At 41.2% G+C, this 21,100-nt stretch overlaps 1 protein-coding gene across 3 annotated transcripts in view; it reads left to right on the top strand.

Annotated features, from left to right (window-relative positions):
* Positions 1 to 21,100, top strand: part of rbfox3a (RNA binding fox-1 homolog 3a) — a 257,697-nt gene that overhangs the window by 224,396 nt on the left and 12,201 nt on the right. For 2 of the 3 annotated variants that reach the window (XM_077733851.1, XM_077733852.1), the window contains 6 exons: positions 2,832 to 3,086; positions 13,316 to 13,447; positions 16,734 to 16,787; positions 19,022 to 19,114; positions 20,055 to 20,115; positions 20,249 to 20,302. In XM_077733851.1, coding sequence (XP_077589977.1) covers positions 2,832 to 3,086; positions 13,316 to 13,447; positions 16,734 to 16,787; positions 19,022 to 19,114; positions 20,055 to 20,115; positions 20,249 to 20,302 — 649 coding nt within the window. Of the gene's footprint in view, positions 1 to 2,831; positions 3,138 to 13,315; positions 13,448 to 16,733; positions 16,788 to 19,021; positions 19,115 to 20,054; positions 20,116 to 20,248; positions 20,303 to 21,100 lie in introns of all 3 variants that reach the window. The other variant, XM_077733850.1, reaches the window with a different exon arrangement.

The following is a 21,100-nucleotide window of genomic DNA, read 5'->3' as shown; positions in this document are numbered from 1 at the left end:
AGAAAATAATGATAATAGCGTAAAAGTAGAGGTGTAGAGAGACACATTCTCTGCCTATGTGACTTTACTGAACTTCCAGTGCTTCTACAGACCTAACTTTGAGAAATGGTCCCTTCAAAATAAGACCTTGACAAGCATTTTTCCCCATCAGGGGGACACAACAGATTGATAGTCGTCCTTCCGCCATGTCCAGAACCCTAAAGATTTCCCTCTTCTGCTACACAGGTCACAATTAAACCCCCATTCAGTTTAAATCGTATGTGGTTTTAATAGTCCTTCACATGTCAACAAGGAGCAAAAATTGGATCACTTTGATTCCTTTTCGTCCCTTCTAGTAGCTCCTTTTGTGCCACCATTTAATTCTTGCTCCAAGCCATTATTATCCACTGTGTAGACCACACCACTCCAGCTTTAGATGTTTTTCTTTTGTTTTTTGGGGGGCTTTTCCACACTTTTCCGGAGTAGCGTTTTGTTTCCTGGGCCTCGTTATTATTGTTGTTGATGATGAGGGTGATGATAGGGGGATGCTTTTTAAAAATCTAGCAGCTGTCAGACCAGCCGAGCCTTTTTTTTTCCCCCCAACTATGTTTATGCTTGAAGAAAAGAATACATGGAGAAATTTGCCAACATCAAGAGCTTCCTTTTAAATGAGGAAGGCGTGTTATATAACGCTATGACTGGAGGGAGCGGCAAAGTAGAGCGCTGGGGTAGATTAAAAAAAAAAGTTCCTGCATAAAGAGAGGAGGGTAGTGTGAAGATGGGGAGGTGTGGGGGGGGGGGGGGGGGTCAGGCATCATGCTAGATTCAACCTCTCAAGGCTTCCCTCCTTTCATTTCCATAATAGAGCATCGCCTTAATTGGCCGAATGTGTCTTTTTTTTTCTCCAACTGGCTTTTGTTTGCCGACACGTCTGCGTGAAATTATTTCCGCTACATTTCCGTTCCTCTACGCGCTCATTAAAGCTAACGCACCTTCCCCAACTGGTCGAGCCTGGGCGAAGAATAAAACACGTTTATGGCTCGCTTCGCCATCCTCGCTTGCCTTGTAAAACCGGCCAAGTTCTCCCGTTATTGTTTCCCAGCCGTCATAAAGCTGCTCGCTTGCCTTTTTTTCTCTCTTAGTCCAAAGAGTTACGTCTGCCGCGCCTTTCTTTAAATTGCGTCTTCTTGTTATTGGAATCTGCTTTTATTGTTCCACCTTCGCACAGTTGGATGTCCGATTCCGGCAGCTCGTTAGCAAGCGCACTAACGGCTAAGGCGGGGTACGCCTGCTAACAGTTACGCGGCGTGCGAGTGCATTAGCACCGCGGCTCATCATGCCGTTGCGCCGGGGAGTCGGATAGCGTGTTTGCAGATGATGTTCGTCTGGAGTCTGCTTGTTTGTCAGCTCTTAAAGGCACGCTCGCAAAACTCCGCCGAGGTCCATCTGCTGCAATCTGTCAGAGCCGGAATACTATTGTCTTTAAAAGCTACAAGATGGCCCCCCTGATTCGAGGCCAGGCATTCCAAAATGTAGTGACTAATCCGACAGTCTGTTCGATTATTTTGCTTTCCTCACATTACAATGTTCGGTCTCTACGGAAGGACAAAAGTGGTTTATTTTCAAAAGAATTACAAACAATTGTAGTCCAGTGATGTTGGTCTAGAAAAAGAGGCTATATTTTGCGGTGCTCGGACGTTTGGTCGCTGGTCTTTTGGTCTCCGGTCTTTTTGTCTCCTGTCTTTTGGTCCCCAGTCTTTTGGTCGCCGGTCAAATGGTGACAGTGAGTTTACTATTGAAACCAGCTCTTTGTTTGATATATAAGTACTGTTTAATATCTAAGTACTGTTTAATATCTAAGTACTGTTTAATATCTAAGCACTGTTTAATATATAAGTACTGTTTAATATCTAAGTACTGTTTAATATCCAAGTACTGTTTAATATCTAAGTACTGTTTAATATCTAAGGACATTTGACCGGCGACCAAAACGTCCGCCGACCAAAACGTCCGCCGACCAAACGTCCGGTCACGTATTTCGCACAGGTTATGGAGCAGTACTTCCCAATGGTAAATGCTAGTTTGTATACAAGAACTTTTGTCATGATATAAACACTTTTGGGAAACTGTTGCAGTGATTTGAAGCAAAATAGTGCAAGAAAAAGTTCAGTTATTCTTGGTTGAAATAGCAGTTCAGAGTATAACATACTGGATGTTTAAAGTTACATGGTATAATCATTACTGGGAAATCGTATTTATAAAATGACCATGAAAAGTGAACTGCGATAGAGCAAGAGATGAATCTACTTTTAAATGTTCTGCATTCCAAGTCTGCAATTGGTTTTCCGACTTTCAATCAGCAATTGACATATCCTCGCTAGTAAAGTGTCACCAAAAGAAGAATTAGTTGTGTCTTTGAGGTCAAAGTTTGTAATTATCAGCCGCCAATCAATGAATTGATCTTCTTTTTCTGGTGCATTGTAACGATCTCTTTCGAAAGCATTGGCGGGCGGGGAGGCGGTCCTTTGGGGACTTGGGTTCTACAACATCCTCTGTGTTCATTAGCGCTGATCAAGGAGCTTTCTAACCGCGGGACTGATGCTCTGTGACGGCTGCCGCGGCATTGGCGGAGCGGGGCGGCGCCCCCGTGATGCCCTGTGGTCACATTGCCAAGTCTCTAACTTTGATCTCCTCTAACTCAGTCATTCCCAAACACCACAGGGAACCATCCAATTTAACTTCATATTTTGGGATAATTATTACATTCTCAATGTTGTTTCCATTCAAATTGCTTAGGTGTTTATTCGAATGTAAAGACCGCTTCCTTTTTGTGTTCTTTATTTGTCCACTAGGGTAACCAAGAGGCCGCTAACCCCCCAGACGCCATGACCCAGCCCTACACCGCGGCCCAATACCCTCCGCCCCCACAGAACGGCATTCCCGCCGAGTTTGCGGCGCCACACCCGCTCCCCACGCCTGACTACAGCGGGCAGAGCCGTGTGGCCGAGCACGCCATGACGCTGTACACGCCCACGCCTACGCATGGCGATCCGGCGCCGGTTACCGATAGCAGCACGCCCGCCATCGCCGCCCCTGCGTCCGCACCGGTCAGTGTCGCTCAGCACCTGCAAACACTCTTCACCACAGGCTGCCACCAAGTAAACAACTTTCACTTTACTTTTTCAACCTTAAAATATGTCCTTAACACTTGTTTCTTTTCAGTTTGTTATACGTAAAGATTGTGGTAATATATATTAACATATATGCCTCAATTTAGACCTTTTTAGTGATGAATTGTGAGGCAAGATTCAGGTATTTTTATGTAAAGTGGGAAAAAATTGCAGCTTTGAGCCTCCTAACATTAAAACTTTGCTACATAGTTCAATGATAAACAAAAAAGTCAAAAAGTCAAGTACTTTTCAGATTAAAAGCATTGTTATTTTTTAAAACAAACTTGATAGGCTAGCTCGGGGGTGTCAAACTCACAACATTGCTATTTTTTCTTTAAATTACCCAAAGCTTGATAAATATTCGGAGCCATTTCTAAACCCGCTTAATTCCTCAAAATAATCACCAACTAATATGATAACCAATGAATAATTTAAATCTATTGTTTACCCTAAACTAATATTGCCTTTTCTGATCTTCCTACCAGCAAATAATGCATATTTTTCATTTTTGTTTGCATTTATTTCTCATTTTGAATAGAAAACAAAAACTAGGAAACTATTCATTTGATTAATTCATTTACTATATTTTCTTTTAAGGAAAAGCAATACATATTCTCAATTACTTTGTTTCAAAAGTACACATTTATTCAATTTAAAAAGGACTGCAAATATACACGAGGCCTATATACATTGTGAAAACCATAAATTTCCATAAATGATGCGCCAAGCTTTACTTTTGACAGCTACACGCTCGTTAATTTATTTCCCATGAATCACTAGACCACGCCTCTTTCGATATTATTTAATTACTGTCACTGAAATCCCAAGCCCTCTTTCACTCTATTACATATAGCCATCTTATAAAATATAGACTCTAACCTTTGGCTCATTAAAGTTTCAACCGAAAACACTCATCAATAAAGTAAAGATTTATATATATAGATATATAGATATATAGATATATATATATATATATATATATATATATATATATATATATATATATATATATATATATCATTGCATTGGACGTGAACCCTCAAGGTGCTGAATATATGCAAGACAAACATGCTTTTATGCATTCATACTTGAGTACTTGCAGCGGTCCCATGACTCCAAGTGTGTAATTTTCTGCTTATTTTTGCATGAGAGGCAGAAATGTGCATTAATGCGAGTTACGCCAGAGAGCTCAGCAACGTTATCGGGGGTGTTGCAGTCCGCATCAATGATTTAGGGGCCTCCTGATCTCTGTAGTCGGGGAGTGGGGTGGGGGGGTCTTTTTCTCAGCGAATGGATGCAAACATTCATCAAACATCCTGAGAGCTGACGTTATCGGAATCTCTGACTCCTTAGCGCCAGAATAATCGACACTTTGACGTATGAAAAATATGTCTATGCAAAAATATCGTTATATAAGATAAATAAATCGGGGTGTGGTGTATTAAAGAATCCATCTGACCATAGCTTGGGCTTTCCACAAAGTAGTCTTTCTCAGTTTCTGCTTTCAGTCTCGCTACTGGAAATGTTTTTGACCTCGGGCTCACCCCCGACGGCAACGAGATGGAGAAAAGGGAGATAAAAGCAAAGGGTTTTGGTGCGGCTAAATCTCACCAACGTGTCCGTGAAGACGAGTCACGGCAATAAAGATGAGAACCTTAAGACCTTCCTAAAACCTCCGGGCCTTTCTCATCTCTCTGGCGAAGAGAAAACACCTGCTGGGAGAGGTCAGCACCCGGCTACTGCCTTATCTGGCTCGCACAAACATGCGCACCAGCTAGAACTGTTAGCCGCTTTCTCTTGGAATGGCAATTTGTACCAGATATGTGGGTGCTAAAGATGAGTTGCTATACTTGTAACCAATTTTCCCTCTAATTTTTTGTTGGTTTGGGCAGAAAGACAACCTCCCTGAACGCACTGAGTACCAGTGTGAGTGACATCATCATTGCTCGCTATGGGCACACCAGTATTACACCTGCCATAAGCAGGTGAATGTCAATATTCCCTCTATTTTTTCATGTAAAACATGCTGTAAAACATGAAAAACATAAGAGTGGACAGAGCTACTGCCTCTGGCTTCCGTTTAAATGGCGCCATTTTGGGGAAAGGGGTAAAAAAAAAGTTAAAAGTTTGGATTTTATTTACTGCGCGCCATATGATTGCTGCTGCGCAGAGAAAACGAGAGTAGTGTGTGATGGAATATTGCTTGCAACACCAAAATAGTTTGCATAACCCCTTAGCATCCAGAATGATACTTTTCTAAGAAAGTACAACACAGTATTTTGTGTTTTTTCTTCCAAAAAATGCAGAATACAACAATAATTCCTATTTGTCAATGGAAGCAAGAAACAAGCCTAAAAAAAGCCTGATTTCTTATCTATCCTTGTATGCACTTTAACGACGAGTACTCGGCTTGATTCACAGCAGCGAGTTGAAAGCCAGCAGATGCTCCTACCCCCCCCAATTCCTCACCCCGACCACTGCTCCCATTCCTCGCCTTCGCCATCTCGAAGCGATTCATGTGCGCCCCTGCCGGGAAAATAACCCCGGAGGTGGTTGGCCTTCCTCTTCTCTCCTTCACACATTCACCCACATGAGAGGTGGGGGGTCGAGATTATCGGGGTGTAAACAGAGGGTCTAATCCTCCAGGCCCCAGTGATGTGGTGTCGCCCACCACTGAGTTGCACCAGCTTTAATGGCACTAGCAAGACGTTCACTTGGGGTGCCGCTGCAGCGCCAGCTTGAGTGTCTTTTGATTGCCGAAGCACAGATTGAAGGAGCAGATTCTCAACGGCGCGCCGCACCTCACCAACGGCGGCCCCCCTCCCCGACCCTTCTCCCCTCTTGGCTGCTCCCTCGGCGCCACTTTACTCTGCACAGTTCTCTGACTTAAAGACTTAAAAAGAAGCGAGAAGGCTCTGTGACGTTTGCTTTAACGAGTCCTACGTGCCTCTCTGCCCGGCTCCACGGCCACTGATGTGTCCTTATTTGCCCCCGGGAAGTATCGCCATTCCAAAATGGGCTTTTAGGACGCTTGTTCCCAGCAGGAATTTGTATATTTATTCATATATCGCAGTGTATGTGTCCTGTTCTGTCTTTTTTTAGTCTGATATTGGATGTTTGTGGCAGAATCTGGATTTCCAGGCAAGGCTTTCTCTTTAACATCCCAAATTTGAAGTTAACTTGGTCCAAAACCACCCAAATTCCCTCAATTTTTGGGTAACTGACATTTGCTCCCTTCTGTAAACACCATTCCAGATGGATTGGACAATGGAAGACAATATGTTATTGTGTAATTCCTTTATTTCTGGATTTATTGTTGCTTACAGTGATGACCCGGGTGGTGGGCTCAGTGGTCCGAGGGCCCCATTGCTATTGTGGTTAGGTCAGAAAGGGCATCTAGCGTATGTGGCAAATCCATCATGTGTATCTAGTGTTTCACTGTGGCAATAACCCAAAAGTCAGGCAGTCTTATAGCGCGCATTAAAACGTTGTTGGGTACATCTTCCATACCTGTCAACTTTGGCCAATTGCTCCCCTTATTAATGATTACAAATCCCCTTATTAAGCAAAAAATAAGTACAAATGCAACGTAGCATATATTTACTCACGTAGGGCGCACTTAAAATTCAAAAACTTTCTCTAAAGTGGATGAGGTGCATAATCAGTATGCACTAAATTAAAGATTGTAGATGTCGCTGTATGGCGCCTACAGTTTGACTTTATGGGTACATTGCTTGCTGATAGGTTATATTTATATAGTAAAAAGGGGGGAAATGTGAAAAAATACTTAAAGTATACTACTAGAAGTCTAAGATGATGTTTTTTGTCTAATACTAGTGACCAAAACGATCCGGATTAAAGCCAAAATGGGTAAAACAAGATTGTTTTTACAAAAAAAGTACTTAAAAAAATCCTGTACAAAAGTTGCACAATTTGAAGTAATCAAAAAACATTTAAAATGCAGGAAAAAAACGTATAAGTTGACGGCATGATTTTAGGAAAATCATTTTTTTAAACATGTAGAAAATTAAAAATAAAACATTTAAAATAGGGGAAAAATTGTAAATTGACAGGTATGATCTCAGGAATAAATGTCTAAAATTAAAAATGTATTTAAACCATTAAAACCAAACAAAACATTCAATGAAATAGTGATTGTGCGAATGCAACTTGTAAGTGAAGGTAGCACTGTACTTTTGTACTACTTTTTGTTTTTTGTAGGTTAAACGTCTACCTCGGCTCAATAAAGGTCAGCAAGTACTGCACCAATGAGAGGACGGTACAGTGGCGGGGGTGGGGGGGGGCTCTCTAGCGCGACAAGAGGGGGGCCGCCAGGCGAGCAGCGGCGGCCTCGTTATCTGGCTGCCTTCAAATAGTCCGAGGTCGGCGTGAATTTCATGAGTAATCACTCAGCTTTCAGATAACAAATTAAGGCGGCCAGCGTAAGGGCAGCACTCAATTCCACATTTTTCCGCAGCGAGAAGACTCTCCAAAGGGGATTCTGGGTGACTGCGATAACACAAAAAAAAAGGAAGGAAAAAAAATACAGCGACATCCCTGCCGACCCATTCCCTCACCTCTTTGTTTGTGTCATTCGCCGCTTTCCATGGCGAACGGCGACTCCCGTGTCGCGCAAAGTCAATCTCGCCAAGGACGCTCGATGTGGACATTTGTAAAGAATGCGTTGATAGTTCATCGATTCTAATTTCTTTATGAAACGGACGGAGAAATCCTTGAAAGTCTGAAGAAGAGAGACTGAAAAGGACCATTTAGCCTCTGATCTGACCTTCTTGTCGTGACATGACGGAACAACGGGACCCACAACGCTTGAAAGGGAACAACCGGGGGACAAGTCAAGGGACTACAAAAAATAATGAGCCAATGATACGAAGGATGTGAGGAAGTAGATGAATGCTTGGTTTAAGAAGAAGAGAAAAAAAGAAATGTGTAAACTTTAGAAATCTAGAGAGGAGTTATTTTCAAGGAGATTTTGTTTTTAAGGGTCTTACTTTCTCTGATTTTTCTTCAATTAAAACAAATGTAATTGTTCAGTCAGGCTAAGATTACATTAACATTTTTCCATTGCGAAAAAAAATCATTTAAGTGGAATCATAGATTAAAATTCTTGACTTTACAAAATAGTTTTGACTGGAAATTAGGTAGGGTGGAACTCAACTTTTGATGGTGTATTGGACTTTAACCTTAAAAGTCCACAAAGATTTACATTTTTATTTGTGAAGGCAGCACTTGTCAAGCTCTCCTTTTCTGCTTACCTTTTTAGTTTTGACCGATTGTTGTTTTTGTGTAGTCTGTCGAACCGCAAAGGTGCATTGCAGCCAAGTAGGTCTCGCCCTGTATTGCGCTGTGAATATGAGTTTCCTTAAATCACCCTTTAATTGGAGGCCAGCCAGTAGTGTCTTGCTTCAAAAAGTATGCTAACATAGACTTCATCTCAACGACAATCAGAAAAGAACTTGGATAAAAAGCGCCTTTGCATTTGAAAGCATTCTCCCTTAGCCTTTGTAGTTAAATCTCCGAGGTTATACCTCATGTTAATATCCATGATGCCCCGCCCCCTTTTTTTTGCAATTCCTACCTGACACATCCACTCGGGAGCTACGACTTCTTTAGGAAGAGTAAACCAAACAAGCAAAGCGGCAGTAAGCTCCAAAGAATAAATTAAAGCTCCCTCTTTGCACGGACACTCTTTAATCAGATGTAATCTACTGTACCTGCCTGGCTGTGTTCCAATCAGATAGTTTCAATTATGCTGGTGTAATGCCACTCTGCGCGAAGTAAAGCAAAAAGTGCTGAGGCCTGCACTTTGTAGGCGATTTGCAAATAACAGCAAAGGGAGTCTTTTGAGAGAAGTGGCGGAACAGGAAGCCAGCGAGCCGCTGGAGATGACAGCTCGCGTTGGCACGGACGCCACGTTCCGCATCCCGCCGCCTCTACCGCCTCCTCCTCCTTCTACCGCTTCCCTCTGACAGCAGCTGTCGGGACAGCAAAGTGGCGCTGATGGTGGCTTCCCATGGCGGAGCTACGCAGGTCATTAGTTTCCTCTGCGACGACACCATTTCTCAAGTACGATGGCAGGGATGGCAGAGAGGCAAGTAGGTATGTAGTCAGTCAGTGACGTTGGGGATGTGGACGTCTAAGCGTCAAAGTAGGCGAGGAGGCTAGGCACTGTTGCCAACAAACGGGGTAGGGAAATAGGGAGGTGAGGAAATGATGAGGTAGGCGGGATCGGGGGTTTACGGTCAATGGGCGGGTGAGTGGTGGGAGTATGGCGGTGAGGAAGTGAGGATGGTAGGAAATCAGGAAGGCCTTCTGGAAGTCAAGGAGGGAGGATGCTGAGCAAGAAGGAATATAGGCTGATAAAAGATCCTGTATTGGTAATATTGGAAAAGATGGGAATGAGTTAGGAAGTAGGGGAAGCAGGCAACCAATAGGGTCAGTCAGGAGCAATGTTCCCTCTTCTCTGCGCAGCAGCAATCATATGGCGTGCAGTAAATAAAATCCAAACTTTTTGTTACCCCTTTGCCATGATGGTGCTGTTTACACAGCAGCCAGTGGCACTAGCTCTGTCCACTTTTATGTTTTTCATGTTTTACAGCATGTTTAACATGAAAAATTAGAGCTAACATTGACATGCACCTACTTATGGCAGGTGTAATACTAGTGTGCCCATAGCGAGCAATGATGATGTCACTCACACTGGTACTCAGGTTGTCTTTCTGCCCAGACCAATGAAAAATTAGAGGGAACATTCTTCAGGAGTGTGGCAACTCAATAGGTAAGGAGGTCGGGTGACCAGTGCAAAACTAAGAGTGTTGAGTGAGTTGAAAATTGGTGTGGTAGTTGTTTGGAAAGCAAGATAAGTCACATTGGCAGAGAGGAAAGACAACAAGAAGCCATATTTGGAGAAATATGCAAAAGTTTTGGGTTCATGGGTAATCTGGAAGGTAAATTGATATGAAGGCCGGCTATTAGATGAGGAGGGAAGCTGGTAGGTAGACAAATTGTAATGAGCATTGAACGTCAACAATGAAGTTAGACAAAATAGGTAAAAAGAGAATGGCATTCACATCCATTGCCCAGCAGGCAAGTAAATGATTAGGCACTTTCCAGTAACTGACTTGAGAAATGTGTCGTCCTTTATTGCAGTGGTTGTTCTCTACGTGTCCTCATCGTTGGCGATCTGCCTGACAAGTTGCGAGCGAGCTTGTAAATGAATCTGGATGTTTGCAAACACGCCGCTCCGCCGTGATCGAACAGACACGCTAGAGTGCCATTCACACGGCGCTCCGCTAAAGGTCGCCGGTGTCTCGTGTGAGCGATGAAGCAGATTGACCTGCGGCACGCTGGTGTTAGCCAAACGGGGGCCGCTCCGGTTTCTCGCCGACATCTGTCTGCAATGTGTCACCCCCGAGCCCAACACGGCCGCTCGGGCTATTAACCTCCACGGTAGAGTTAAGAGCCCCAACGGCTGGATCTCTGGCTCACAAATCCACTCTGGCCCCGACGGTATCCTTTGTTCGGTACGATGACGCCAACCCGTCGGGCGTCCTACCTTTTGAATTGGGAGGAGGGTGGGGGGTGACGGAGCGGGACCTTGAATCAAGGCGCTGTCAATGTTCACAACGGCTATCGGCGTGGACTACAAGTGACCCATAAATGGCAAATAAATGACAGCCATCAGTGTGGAGATTGTGATTATGATAATGAGAATAATAAAGGAGATCATCAGTGTGATAATGACAGCGCTTAGATGAATTTGAAGGAATTTATCGCCGAGCATATTTCCGAGAATCTCGCAAATGGATCACCGCAGTGTGTCACTTTATAGGGTGAGGGGCCCTACGTATTTCATGTAAATAGATTATTCCTGATTATCGCAAAATCTAGTGATTAAAAAAAATTGAGTTGTACATTCACGATCAATTTTGGGTGCACCCCATGTACTGCGCACAGATAAGCCATAGCACCCCAAATGCAGTACAGAAAATGAAAAGTAAATATATACGGAATACAATAAGAAACACAATAGAAAACAATATCTAATCACTTTTTTTTGCAGAAATAATGGAGTCTATAATGCTTCCATTTGCTTCTAGGGCTTCTGTTGGATTAAATACAATATGTACGCATTTAACATAGATTAGATTAGATTATATTGCAACTAAAGCAAAAAAAATCAAATAAAAATTAAGGCAATGTTGACCATTTTGCTGCTGAAGCATTTCAGACATTGTAAAAAAAAAACAATTACCATTTTGAATCAATTGGAATATCTCAATGTTGATTACATTGGTCATTTCTTTGCATTTCAATGTATGTTATACAGCAAAATCCTTCATATTGCGGACCCCAATTTCTGCGCAATAGCCCGAGTTTAGACATCAGCCATTGCCACTAGAGCTAGCGCTTGAGTGACCATCTTAAAAGTTGCCAGTTTGCCTCCCCACAAGACACCTCCAGAGAACAAAGAACCAGCCAGGATTTCGATTGTCTACCAAACGAGCGAGTGTGAAAAGTGAGTCAGTCCTCACAGCCTCGTTTAGTCACCTAAACGCTATAATTACCGACACTCTGCTCATTATCAGGCTGTGTTGTTGTTTTTCTTTGATTTATTTTTTGCCAAAGGGGAGTTTCACAGGCTCATTAGGTGTGTACCTTTGCCCTCCTCACGCCACCCACAATAGAGGAAGTTCTTGATGCCAAGTTAAAATGAGTCAGGAGAGAAAAATGTATTTATAGAAAGACTGGAGATAATTTTTGAGGTCTTGTTTGACACATTGCAACTTTAGTGTGCAAAGTTAGAAGAGGAAAGTTGAATTGAGGGGCAATGTTCAACTATGTTGCCAACTTTTTCAAAAAGGCCATCCTTGGTGCCCAAATTTATTGAAAATATCCAGCATGAAATGAAATTGTATTCATATAAAAAAGGAAAATTAGATGACAGTAAACAAAGAAATTGGAAAAAATATAGAAAATTCCCTCATTTTGAAAAAATTCCATTTTAAGATTGTATTTTTCTTTGTGAACTATTGTTTATACTTGTTTTTTTTTTCCATTTTAAGTTGTTTTGCGATTTTAATTTTATCTCAGCGGGGATTGATGTTCAATCCTATTTGGATTGGTCTTCTATCATGAATCTCTAATCATGAATTGAGTACAATTTTTATTCATTGGTGTATATTCCCCCAATGCTTTATCTGGAGTATATTTAAATTGAAATACAGGCATGTTTTTTTAGGGGGCACATTACTCTCTTGGTGGGTTATTTAAGTCAAGTTGGAGGGTACAAAAGTGGTTATTAGACAAAGGGCTCCAATTATTAGTTGTTCAACTAACAGATGAACTTTTTATGGAGAATTTAAGACTTTCGTTCACGAAAATGTGCCCATTTTTTCCCCCAAAAAATGTCAATTGTTCCTCCAAGTTCGAAGTGTGTCTTCCCAAAGATTTTGACCAGTAACTTTCGTCCTAGACAAACCCAACCGTAAAATCCCGTAAAAGCGGGACCACCTGAACGCCGGCTACCATCCATCAGCGGGGCCACGGCAGGGAACGAGTGGATTTGTCAGCCCCGGCCGACACCTCGTTTATATCAAAATGTCAGTGCGGCATTCGCATAATGATGGAAACAACAACGCTCGGGGGTCGGGGTCCCCCCTCGCGTGCCAACTAATGCGTCTAGGGTCTTGCCGTGCCGTGGGATCTATACAGGCGCCTTTTTTGTCAGCGCCTTCAATCTCAAGAGCTAAATGCGAGAGATTAATACGCGGATTTGTGACGCACGAGCATAGCGCTGACATTATAACTCATCGGCTGTTTATCGGCGTGGCTTTCTCGTTGAATTGAAAAATGACTGACACTGGAAAGCGCTACTTTTCAAATGTAGGGGGCCACCCTTAAACCTTTTGGAGGTCTTTGACAGGTGTCTTGTTTTGATATTCTATTGTTTTTTGTTCTTGGGTGTTGCTATGAACAATTAAAATGGACAAAGAAATGTATTGTTGGTTTTTTGCTGTAGTTTTAATGGGATTATGATTGTAAAATAGTCGTTGGGAGCAACATGGGAGCCGATATTGGCTTCAAAATGGTTTCTGTGGCTGATGGTTTCTAAAAATCATATTTTTTTTGTGTTTAATTTCCAACAGCAAACAGATGATGTGACGCAAACGGACGCTTCGCAGCTCTCGGACTCGTCGGAGAAGCAGCAGCCCAAACGGTTACACGTATCCAACATACCCTTTCGATTCCGGGACCCCGACTTGAGGCAAATGTTTGGGGTGAGTACACCACCATAATTATTGAACTTATCCCAATGATTGGCTGATCCTTCCCATCCTTCACGATTCAAAAAATCCACAATATCTATTCCTGTTAACGGCTCCTGAAACATGACCATATATAGAACAATTTGGGTTCAAATCCGAGTAGCGCCACGCCCTCCCGTCCGACATTTAATGAGGCAAAACGTCTCACGCTTGGATAAACGCCATGGTAAGAATAGAAAGGGCAACCAGCATCTGACGGTTCTGAATTCAGCCCAAAAATGGACGTTTAAGTGTAGAGAATTAATTGGACTTTTAGCTGCCAGATATGGGCTGAGTACCCGTCCACCGGTCAAGCCATAAATGGCCGACAACCTGGCTGTTCTTTCCCCCTTTATTGTTTCCCAATTGTAATGGGCTCTGTAATTAGGCTTTTGCTGCTGAGTGCAGTGCTGCCAAACTCCCAAAAATGCTGCATTTTTAGAATCGTTTTCTCCACAATGCTCGGCTAATATTCGGGAATTAAACGTTTATTGAAAATGAATTGTAATATTTACTCATTGAAAGGTTACCTGAGTATTCTCTGTTAGCTCTTTATCATTGAAATACTGCTAAATTAGTGTGAGCAAATTAAAATGATTCAAATTAAACCTTTACTGGGCCTTAAAAACAAATATAATTTGTTTCATATTTGTATGATGCATTGGCTTTTAGAGGAAGAAAACAAATATATCAATCAAATTGCTCAAAAAGTATTTATCAAATACTATTTTAAGTCTTTTGGGATCAATGGCAGTAAATGTCCCTAATCACAATTGCCTGAAAAGGCTTTTCTTGAAAGTTTTAATATGTTTTCTGTCACAAAACATGTCTTGAAAAGTTGTATTTGTTGATCTAATTAGCGGACAACATAGGCGCTCTGTGACTTGTCATCTGCCGGATCCAAACGGCCCCCTTAATTAGCCGGCAGACTTTTTGTAGCGCAATTGATGGCCGCCTTCGCACCTGGCCGACCGCATGTGGCCCCACTTCCTCTCGGTACCGGGATTGATGGTCCCCAGCGGGGCGTGTCTCGTGACCACAAAAGGCTTTTATGCAAAGTCTTTCCCTGGACACCAGATTAGCAAAACAACAAAAACATGAGACGTTCTTATGAGTTATTTTTTCGTTATTGTGCCAAATCTCAACTTTCCAACTAAAACTATTGTTGCTTACTAAAATTGCCATTTGTATTTTGTAGAATTACCAAAAACTTTAACTTTTTTATGGTCAATAATCCTTGCCCTTTATTTTCAGATACATTTTGTAAAAATTTGTTTGTCATACCGTATTTTCTCGCATATAGGCCGCATTTGCACAAGAAATACCGTATTTTCTCACATAGAGTCCCTATTTGCAAAAAAATACCATATTTTCTCGCATATAGGCCGCATTTGCAAAAGAAATACCGTATTTTCTCACATATAGGCCTCATTTGCAAAAGAAATATCATATTTTCTCAGATATAGTCCCTATTTGCAAAATAAATACCATATTTTCTCACATCTATTCCGCATTTTCCAAAAAAATACCATATTTTCTCGAATATACGCTGCATTTGCAAAAGAAATACCGTATTTTCTCACATATAGGCCGCATTTGCAAAATAAATACCATATTTTCTCACATCTATCCCGCATTTTCCAAAAAAATACCATATTTTCTCGAATATAGGCTGCATTTGCAAAAGAAATACCGTATTTTCTCGCATATAGGCCACATTTGATGACTGAATCAAGGATTCATCTTATATGCGCATAATACCTTCTCTTGCGTCTTTTTATTGACCTTTGTTGTTTTTGTTTAGAGCTTGTTTCTGTTCATTATTATTTGAGAAGGAAATTGAACAGAAGGTGAATTGGAAGAGCTTTCCTCTTGTCAAAACAGTAAATGCCCTCACGATCAAGTGTTAACACCCTAAAGTGTGCCATAATGACTTAATTGCAGGCTTGCATAGGTCACGGCGGGCGGTACGGAGGTATGAACAAAAAAGCCTCCAGTGAGACACTCGCTCATTAACGTGAAGCCTTCTCACTCTCGTCACTAATGACGGTCCTCCTAACGAGGCCTTTGTTCAATGCCTCGTTAAAGGCCGCCAACCTTCCGCCCCGTGGCGGGGATGCCAAGGTCCGGGAATTCTGGGCCTTTCATAAAGCTCTCAAGTCAGATTGCTTTATTGCTTTGCTTCTTTGTGAATTGGAGAATTTAAATAGAGGGAAAATGTCAAAATCAGAAGAATAAAGTAAGGTTTTTTAGGGTTTTTGAGTGGAGAAAACTGTAGTTTTGTATAAAAATGGAATACATTTACAAATTTTGAACTCACTCCAAGTGACAATGTCAAGATTGTCCAGGTTTTACAGAAAAATAGAAAAAGAAACTTATAATTTTTCAACTTATCGTTTATAATTGGCTTCCTTATGAAACCTCCAACAGAGAAAAAATATATATTTGTGTTCCATACCTCCCATAAATTGAATTATAATCCACTATTCTTAAATACAGCAACAAAATTTATTCACCTTAATCCAAACTTATGCACACATTTATGACATTTACCTTCATACATAAATCCTTTCTAAAACCACAGCTGTGAAATGTACACAAGTTGTAACCAGCTCATCTGAGGTGCGTAATTAAGCATATAAATCTTTCACTACCATTAAAAGTCCTTTTCATTGGACTCATTAGCACAAGTCTCATCTTTTGGCTTTGGGCAGCCTCTTTTTTAGCATCTGAGGCCGGGGCACCAAACAAAGGGGATGAATGTGGAGTGGGGGGAGTCGGCAAAGGTAGCGGCCCCTTCACAAGTCCGGGGTGGCCCTCGGGCTCGCCAAAAACAAAAAAATAGAACACTTACATCCTCTTCTTCGTCTTCAGTCTTCAGTCAACAAGTGAAAATGCTGCAGTGGAGGAAAACACTTCACACAATGGTTGAAATAAGAAAGGGTTTTTAGCAACATAGAAAGAAAAAAAACACATTTCAAAGCCAACTAGAAAAAGGAAGGAGCACAAAACATGCAACCCGGAATCCGAACCAAAATGCAGCACAGCCAATGACAATGAACCATCTGCCGTGGTCTTGGTGTGGCTGCACAAAGCTTTGGAAGAGCTCCCATGTGGGCACTTCAAGTTCAGCTGTTCTCATTGGCTTTTCTAGCCTTTTTTTGGGGTGTAGAAACCTGAAGCTTTTTTGACTGACTGCTAAGTGAACCGTTGTCAATTTTCATGCTCATTCACTTCTTTCCTTTTTTCTCTTCTGCAGCAATTCGGAAAGATCCTAGACGTGGAGATTATCTTTAACGAGCGAGGATCCAAGGTAAATCCACCTAACTCCCATGTAGCTTTTCAATTTGGTCAACCTACTACTTTGGGGAAGAAGATAGTCCTAAAAAAATTTCATAGGGTTCACCTACTGGCAGAAGTAATGTAAAAAATGGTTTAAAACTGTTTAATTGGCAAGCTTTTTGGGAGTATTCTGCCTAAGCAGCCAAATTCAAAGCATTGCCATATTTAGTAGCATATCCAAAAAAAGCCATCTATCTTATAGACAATTGACTTCATTAATCTCAAGTACAATTTAACCCAATTCAAAAATATATCCAAAAACTTAGCTACATGATTCAATTAACTGAAAAACAATATCTAATACACATTCCACATTCGTAACCTCTAAAAACTCTAAAACTATTCAACCAATTCTCTTATTAGACTGTAAAATAATGTATTTTTTTACAAATAGTTGTTCAAAACAAACAAGTACCTGATAAATTTGACCAAAAAAAACTTCCTTAGCTGAATTTTTGAACTAATTTCTAATATTCTACTGAAATTAGACTGCAGTAGAGTTACTTGCTTCCAAAAAACTAGAAAATATAGTATTTAAAAACCACTTCACCTGTTTAACTCCTTTAATTAACGCCAATTGACTTCCAATCCAATTCGCCGTTAGTCCCACTGAAAGCTCTCCCCCTTTATTATGAGAGTGTATGTCTGTCTTTCAAATCTGGTTTTCACAATTGGGTGAGGAAAGACAGAGCGTGAGCATCAACCTGTCATCTCACCCACTTTATTTTTCCCCCCTTTTTTTTACGAGCTCTGCCCTACAAAGCGCATTACCCAGCATGCCTCGCTCACTGGCACGCCGGCTTATATAACCCACCGAGCGGGACATTAATAAACAATCTATTTCCTATGACGCCATTTGCATTCAATATGTTTGTCTGCCTTGAAAAATGGACGCCAAGCTTGGGCCTCTTGTAAGCTAATTATTTCTTTACGTTTGTGTGTGTGTGTAGAAATGTGTGTGTGTTTAAGATGGAGGGGATAACAACAGTCGGGTGGATGTCCAAAGGATTAATTTTGCCCTCAATTCCTTTTTTTGAATTTATTTCTTTATCTCTATCCCCCCACAAGTAGAGAGGCCCACGTTATAAATGCGCGATGATGGTGATGACAGATCTGGCCAACTGCTATCACCCCGTTTCTCACATGTATTACGTTGGCAAGAGATATAACAGGAAAGCCTATATTGAGTTACTGTATAGAGCATGTGTGTCAAATTCAAAAAAATATATATATTTTGTGTCCCACAAAGGTAAAGTGACTGTTTTTTTACAAAATTTAAATAAAGTTTTGGCACTCAATCATTGATTGAGGAAATTTGAAATATTTACAGATTTAATAAGTACATTTTTAGTCAAAAAATGTCAGTTTTGCCATGTAATGCTTAGAAATCACTTATTTTAGTGTAAAAAAAGCAATTTTCAATTATTTTTAGCAATGAAATACAATTTTTTCCCATTTTTGACTATCATTTTCTAATTTGAGTCCCCAAAAGTACTTTAAATTAGCAACATGAAATTTAATCGACATGTTTACCGAGCATATTCCCACAAAAAGTTAGTTTTATTGAGCGTATACCCAAAAAAAGTTTCAAAAAGTCTCTAGAATTCCTTCTTTTTGGTTGATTCCCTGTAATTTATGGTATTTCTTCAAATACAAACTCTCCATTGAGTTTTTACTGGTCGCCAAGTACTTTAAAGCACATAAACATGGACCAGACAAGCATAAATTACCCAAAAAATGACTTTCCCCCGACAATTCCTACACACAATCAAGTCTCCCTTAATCTTTTCCACCCTTGTTATCACATCCAATAGAAATTTTCCCATTTCCAGTTTTTCTTCTCAAACTTTTCTAACCTCCCCCCTAAAGTCCTAAAGCGTCAAACCGCCACGACACAAACATCACCTCCCTGACTATAAAACGACATTAATTAGCGTAACACCACCACGAGCACAATGTTTACACCTAAACGCCAGCAGACGTCTTCTGTCGTTAATTACCCGAGTGCGGCGCTCGTTTTCCTGACATTCCGCCATTTTAATTGGACCGAACCGAACCCACTTTGTCAGCCGGGTCATCTTTTGCCTGCATTTTGCGCTTTGCTAATTAATCGAACGACTGGCCTTCGTCCGTCGCCTCTCACCTTCTTTTTTTCCCTGTTTGTCCTTTCTTCTTCTTCTACTACTTTGGCGCCGCCGCCATCAGGGCTTTGGCTTTGTAACTTTCGAAACGAGCACAGACGCCGACCGCGCACGGGAGAAACTAAACGGTACAATCGTAGAAGGACGCAAGATCGAGGTGCTTTCTCTTTTTCTTCACGTCTTGTTTCTCGCAGCACGACGGCATCTTGATGATGATGATGATGAGGAGGAGGAGGAGGACGATGGCGGTGCATGAGTGCATGCGTTCGGCCGTTAGACGCCAGCTTGTTTGGCGTCTTCGGTTCGAGCGGGAAAAGCCGTCGTCCATCTAAGCACGTTTTAAATTGTTCTGGTTTGATTTTGTTTGTGTGGCTCAGGGTTGAGGAAAACTTTTGGAATTCTTCCTTGGAACTGATTGGCTGCCATTGGTGGATATAGTCGTCCAATCATGGTTTAGTTTAGCAGTTATGGACTTCAGTGTATTTGAACTGGGAGGGTTTATTTATGCTTAGTATTCCCGGTTCAAATAGATTGGACGTCTATCTTAATGGGAGCCAGTGAGTTCATCAGGACAATTTAATGGCCTGGTAATTAATTATTTATTATAAATAATTTAATTAAAAAAGGTAAATGCACATCTATTTCATGAAATATATAGTATTTTAGTTTTAGTATTGATTTTAATAACATACAAATGAAGTGAATACACACATTTTATTGCATTTTTCTCCATTTTACTTCAAAATAAACATTTTCTTATCAATTTTTTAATTTTCTACTACTAGGTATCCAATACACATCGTAAATTGTGATTAGTAACATTTACCAATAGATTAATTGTTGATTACAATTGCTTTTGATTAAAAAAAATGCCCTCATTTCTAAATAATATTATTTAATTCCTCTAATATGTCAATATTTTCTCAGTTCTTCTCAACCCCGACCCAGTTTTTGCTTCCGTTTTATTTTTCTTACTTCTCTTTTTCCTTCTTGCTGCTTGCTGCATGCAAGCATCTTTTTCTGTGGTTTCTGCATCCCAATTTGTTGACTCCTTTTGCATTATATTTTGTCATAAACTTGTTGATATCATTCATCAGGTGAACAACGCTACAGCCCGAGTCATGACAAACAAGAAAGTGGCCAACCCCTACACTAATGGTAAGTCTAAACATCACTACCCTTCCCAACATAAGAATCTCATTTTTTTCTTTTCATATCCAAATCAATTCATTTAGACATTGTGACTGTAAACAAAAATCATTTTATATTCATGTTGTGTTTATTCTTTCAGGTTGGAAGTTAAACCCAGTGGTGGGCGCCGTCTACGGTCCCGAGCTGTACGCCGGTAAGTCCACCGACTCGGACGCAAAACCTAAAATCCGACTCAAAACGACTTAACAAGAGCTCACGAGCATTTCAGGCAAAAACGACAGATTGAACGTAGCCTTAAGTGTAGCCACTCAGAAGACATGCAATTAATCCATTATAATTGCACATTGACATCGTATTATAAACATTATTAATACATTTGAACTGGTCATTCCAACGCTGCCAATTCAGATTGCACGTCATCATTCTCTGCCAGTCCTCCCAGTTCCACACTCATGCGCGTACCCACAAATGATGTCATAAATCAACTAAGGCGCACTCCCCACCCCCTCCGGGTGGGGCCATCTGATTTATCGGCGGCTCATTTTTCAAGTGGATTTGGCGTAAAACGGGAAGAAGCCGCTTTTTACGAGAGGCAAGTGAAAGCACCGACCGCGCCGTTTGAATCCGTCTCTCCCGAAAATAAATAAATAAAGCTACTTGGGATGCAGTTTTGGGCCGCGTCGGCGGGGGTGGCGATGGCGATTAATCACGCTTTATCAGCGCTCATTTCCGTACGGGAGATCACCCAAATTGGGGACCATAAATCGCGGCTGGCTGACAGCGCACTTCGTCTCCATTCCGCGGCCACGCCGCAGCTACAGGTTTATTGTCCTCAAAAGCCATTCTGGAGAATGACGGATGAGAGCGTGGCGACCGCTCACTCCCGCCACAAATTGTCTTCACTTGAGCCCCTGGAAAGTTTTGACTAATTTGCCCCCGCCATACCACTTCTCAATGACAAAAATATCCCAAAAATCACATATATATATAT

The sequence above is a fragment of the Stigmatopora nigra genome, chromosome 15 (genome assembly GCF_051989575.1).
Source record: "Stigmatopora nigra isolate UIUO_SnigA chromosome 15, RoL_Snig_1.1, whole genome shotgun sequence".
NCBI lineage: Eukaryota > Metazoa > Chordata > Actinopteri > Syngnathiformes > Syngnathidae > Stigmatopora > Stigmatopora nigra.
This window is presented reverse-complemented; position numbering and strand designations above follow the sequence as displayed.